General features: G+C 35.7%; 1 protein-coding gene across 2 annotated transcripts; it reads right to left on the bottom strand.

The window, feature by feature from the left end:
• Positions 1–297: 297 nt before the first annotated feature.
• On the bottom strand, positions 298–4,627 carry LOC122280334 (high mobility group B protein 10). Of its 2 annotated transcripts, XM_043091180.1 has the most exons (7): positions 4,247–4,627; positions 2,786–2,864; positions 2,156–2,318; positions 1,994–2,065; positions 961–1,319; positions 525–624; positions 298–415 (listed from the first exon to the last, which is right to left on the bottom strand). In XM_043091180.1, exons 1-6 carry the CDS (start codon positions 4,510–4,512, stop codon positions 535–537), a joined length of 1,029 nt encoding a protein of 342 aa, XP_042947114.1. In that variant the 5' UTR covers positions 4,513–4,627; the 3' UTR covers positions 298–415; positions 525–534. The 2 variants fall into 2 exon arrangements, with proteins under 2 accessions (XP_042947114.1, XP_042947113.1); XM_043091179.1 differs by having other exon boundaries at positions 298–624; positions 4,247–4,626.
• Positions 4,628–4,849: the final 222 nt, after the last annotated feature.

The following is a 4,849-nucleotide window of genomic DNA, read 5'->3' as shown; positions in this document are numbered from 1 at the left end:
GCTCTCAATTATGTTGAAGTTTAGTAAAATGAAAATTATTTATACAGTCTTATAATATGCAAGTCTCGCATACTCTTTTTAAAAAAAGTGGATAAACTTGAAACCTATATGAAAAATATACTTTTTAATGGTAGGTCCCACTTTTTTTCAAGGGAGTAGGCAAGGTTTGCAAACCTCAAAACTGTATCTAGCATTACTCTTAGTAAAAAGCTGTCCTAACATTGGCAACACCTACCAGTGCGAATTCCTTCTAAGATTCTAGTCGCAATTCCAAAACCATGTAAAGTGATGCAATTATGGTCTATCAATTCAAGATTTATAATTAAATATCACTAGATATGTTGCAGAGCTGCACCCCTCGACCTCCGACAATCCCGGCATGGAGTGTACTATGGGATATAGTCTTTGGAGTCCTCTTGTAAAGAAAATAGGGGGAAAAAGGAAATAGGATTAGCAAACAACAACGATAACAAAAGTTGTGAGGAAGCTGGTGTCGTAAGAGGTTGGGCGCGTTAATAACATACAAGATGGAGACTAATGAGTAGTTGAATCGTAGGAAGATTTATACTCCAACATTTCTGTTCTATATCTCTCCTTGTCTCTCAATCCTTTCTCCTGATAAACCTGCAGAAGTAGTGACAAAAGTCTGTAATAGAAGTTTCTGATAGAGATAAAAATCCTCAAAATGGAAAACATATGTTAGCCAACCCAGTCCGTGCCCATCAGTGTTTTGGCTATCACAGGAACCTTAATAAATTATAATGGAATGACATGCTGCAATAAGGGCATGCAACATCCATGTAAAACTTAATGTTTTATGCAGACCAATAGACATGCCAGATACCATTAATAATCTATCCAGATAGTCAGAGTAGAAAAAAAAATACATTTATTTTTTTATGGGTAGAGTAGAAAAAAATATATTTATAGAGAAGGAAAATGAATTATTGTATTGTGCACCTGTTTTTCAGCTTCTGTGAGATTGCTCCAAAGGAGCCCAATCTTCTTGCTAATGGCTTTCTCTTCTCCATAGTACAAAGGCTTTAGTCTGGCATAATGCTCAGCAAAGAAGAAATTGTAACCACTCCGGTTTGATTTGGGTCGAGATGGATCACGTAATGCCAACCTGGATCTCTTACGGTCCCGACGAGTAGGGTTGGCTGAAGAATGAGAATTCTTAGAAACGTGTTGAGGAATGTGATACAAGACACCTTTCATCCGATCGGTACCCAGGTTCACTGTAACCAGATATCCATTCTCAAATTTCCCATCAATAGTTCCAGTCACTGAACAGCCAAGAGGCAGAATTGTAGTCATGGCTGCATACAAGAGAGACAACAAAGAACTTCATTGCAGCTATATATGCTGACATTCATCCAACCACTTGAGAAAATATATGACACACGTGAGAGTCTCAAAAATTAGATGCTGAAGCACAATAAAGCACTGCTATTTCCTGACATCTACCTAACCAACAATGACCACCCTTAACTACGTTACGAAAGGGATGCCTTCCCCCAGGGGAATGACTAAACTCCATAGATAGGTTCTCTATTTGTTTCCATACTTTTATTCAGCTTTCTCAAGTAAAGTTGATGAAGTCACTACATATCGGTAAAACATTTAGAAATACCATTGTAATATGGCTAAAAATAAAATATCAAAGAATTTTAAGCAGATATATCTTAGTTGGGACCCATTTAAAGTAAGGTTGCAATTATTTGGTTGCCAGTCCAGTTCGAGAAGTACAGTGCTCATAGATGCCTGAATAAGAATGAATATAGCAATTTATCATAAAAGAAAAAAGGGGAAAAGTTCGAATATAGCCACCAATAAATATGGGATCAAAAACCTCCTTCCAGAGAAGGTACGAGAAACAACCATATTTATTTCTATCTCCACAACTAGTGTCTGAACTGAGAAGCTAAGGATATTATCTGGGAACCTATCAAAGTAATTCATCCAAACACCACAAATTGGTCGCTGGGCTGACCTGGAAACTCATCCCTGGTGGCACCTTCTGCTAGTGCGGCTGACCCATTGACAACGTTTCTGCTTACAGGATCTGCAAGAATATAACCATCAAAATAAATACCTAACTTGCAGTAAAATCTTGAAATAACATAATTGGATAACCCAGAGTCATATGTACTACCAGGCATTGAGATTGAAGGGACTTGCTTGTGGAAGTAATAGACCTGCTCAAAGTGATAAAGCAATGATAGATAATACTTGCGCAAAACAAATGAAGCACTGGTAATTGTTGTCGGGAAACTGAAGGCCAAAACTACTTCTTTCCATTTACGGTCTCTAATTACCTGTAACAAGTTTAAGATAACTTTCAATTAATTTTAAAAAAATGGAAAGGAAGCTACCCTTAAGATCAATGGACTAGAATATAGATAAAATTGCAGCCGTTCTAAAACCTGTATGGTAATTTACAACTTAAATGGGACAACCAAAAGTTCTAAGTCATCCCTGCATCACATTCAAATGTAATTCTAGCCCTTTCATCAGTGTTTTCTTTTTTTCCACAAGAAAAGGAAACCAGGTAATCTCAGAAGAGAACTACAATTGATAGTATCCTTTCATCAAATTCATGGAATATAAGGTTGTGAACAGTGAACATTTTTGTGACACTATAATTCTCTCAGACTTTAAAAAAATTAAAAAAATAAAAGAGTGGTAAGAGAGTAGGAAGCTTATCATTATTCCTAAAAAAATGCACACAGAATCTAACAGCAAATAGAAAATAAGAATAAATAAATAACTTAAGTAACCATACCTTTTCAAGGCCACCTTGAGATGTGACTTCAACAAAAAGGTGATGTAGATCTAAAGGCTTTCCTCCTACAGAAGGAACCCTACACAAACAAAAGCGTAAAAAGAACACCAATCACTTCCCCATCCATTTTTCTTTTCAAAATTTTTCCATTATACATGCTATTTAATGAAGGTTAGGCAAGCATAGAGAAAGGAAATATTTTATGCAGCCAGAAGGAGGGGACAGGTTTATAATATATAATATCAAATTTACTTATAAAATATATATATATTCAATATCAAAAAACCACAGAGTATGATAAAACCAATAGATATTCAGCATATTATTAACTTATGTTAATCAACAGACAAATCTATCTTGTAACAGTAAGAGCTCACAAACTCAATCCACTTTATCTCTAATAGCCTATTGGGTGAATTCCTTTACTTTCAGTTAAAGATATGATGATATAAGTCTCATTCAGCTAATCCTCTACGTAAAAGAAGCAGAGATTTATTATCCCACTATTGTGGATACACATTTAACAAATCATGAAACCATTATTCTTTAATATTATTACTTCAAGGGAAAATTACAAGACCCTTTTTCCACCATTTCACCAACAGTTGTCCATAACTTTTCCTGGTTTACCCCCAACGAATAACACCAAGAAGTGCAGTAAGATACAACAAACCCCGGATTGGAAGTGGAGCAAAGACTAGATTTGCTCATCTACAATTATGGTGATAACTTAGAGCCAATGTAGAGGTTTGCACAATTTGGGCATGAACATATGACTGCCATTTGTATTCATTTTAATCAAGATTTCGCCTCATTCAAAGATAGAGAGAGAAAGTTAGCAAGCAATAGGAAACCACTATGTTTAATAACCCACCAACGTCCTAATTTCCTTGGCAATGTCAAAAACTTCTGTACCCAAGATGTTGGTACAATCTATAATTATTCTTACAAATTTTCTGGTACAGTGTATAAATTTTAAAAAGTCCTTCATCGATTCCTTCAGTCAAATGCCCGTAATATGGGGAAAAAACTTCTAATTCGTGATGCTTGCCCAATCACAAAACTTGAATAGGAAACAGAGGGAATGGCAACATAATTTTGGCTACTGAAGAACTAGAAAGTTCTACAATGTCCAAATAAAATTGGTGCTTATTCTAACACAGATCAAGACAATATCAAGACAGAGAAGGGCTACATACTTTTTGCAACTGAATCACTTCAAAAATTAAAAGGTTAGATTGTATGTATCATGTGCTCCAAAATATGCATATAGAAAATTGCAACATGATAAGACGGAAGATAAAATGAGAGCATAAGAATTGCGTCATAAAATTGGAATTCACTCATCGAAAGCACAGGAACCCAGGTCATTAGCTGGCTCCGATAAGAAGTAAGGTAATTGAAAAAGAAAACTCATATAAGAAGAAAAACAATCAAGCGTATATTGAGAAACACACTCACATAAATTTGGTTTCGAACGATTGGTGAAAAGCCTTGAGTTTTTCCCAGAAAAGGTCCGGACTTTGAGTGACTCCTTCATAGGACGCCGTGGCTGAAGGATAAGACTTTGCGGTGGTGATGGTGGGGACTGATAATTTCCCATTTGGGCTATCACTGCTAAGCTGCTGCTCTTTCTTTTGCTGTTGCTGAGCTGAAATTGCTGAAGAGTTGTCAGTAGCTGTTGTTATTGTTGGGTACTGAGATAGATGATGATAATGGGTCGACATTTTTGGTCACACACAGTTTTTCCAACCTATTGCTACCCGACGGTACCGGCGGTTACAACTTATAACAAAATAAGAAAAGTGACAAAGACAACCTGTAGTCAGATTATTCCCACGATCTGAATTTTGATTGTATTAGGTTAGGTGAATTAAGCAAAACGGTGACTTTATATTATTTATTATGTACGTAGTTATCAAACTATTACAGTAAATTTTATTTTATTTTTTTGGGTAAATCTTTTTATTTTTCATTAATTCCGTTTGTTAGCCTCAAAATGTGGTTAGAATTACACTCTTCTTATTCCTATCATCGTACCAGCTTGCACAAGTCACAACAGGT

The sequence above is a fragment of the Carya illinoinensis genome, chromosome 11, assembly GCF_018687715.1.
Source record: "Carya illinoinensis cultivar Pawnee chromosome 11, C.illinoinensisPawnee_v1, whole genome shotgun sequence".
Taxonomy (NCBI): Eukaryota; Viridiplantae; Streptophyta; class Magnoliopsida; order Fagales; family Juglandaceae; genus Carya; species Carya illinoinensis.
Note: the sequence above shows the minus strand (reverse complement) of the source record. Positions and strands in the feature narration are given on the sequence as shown.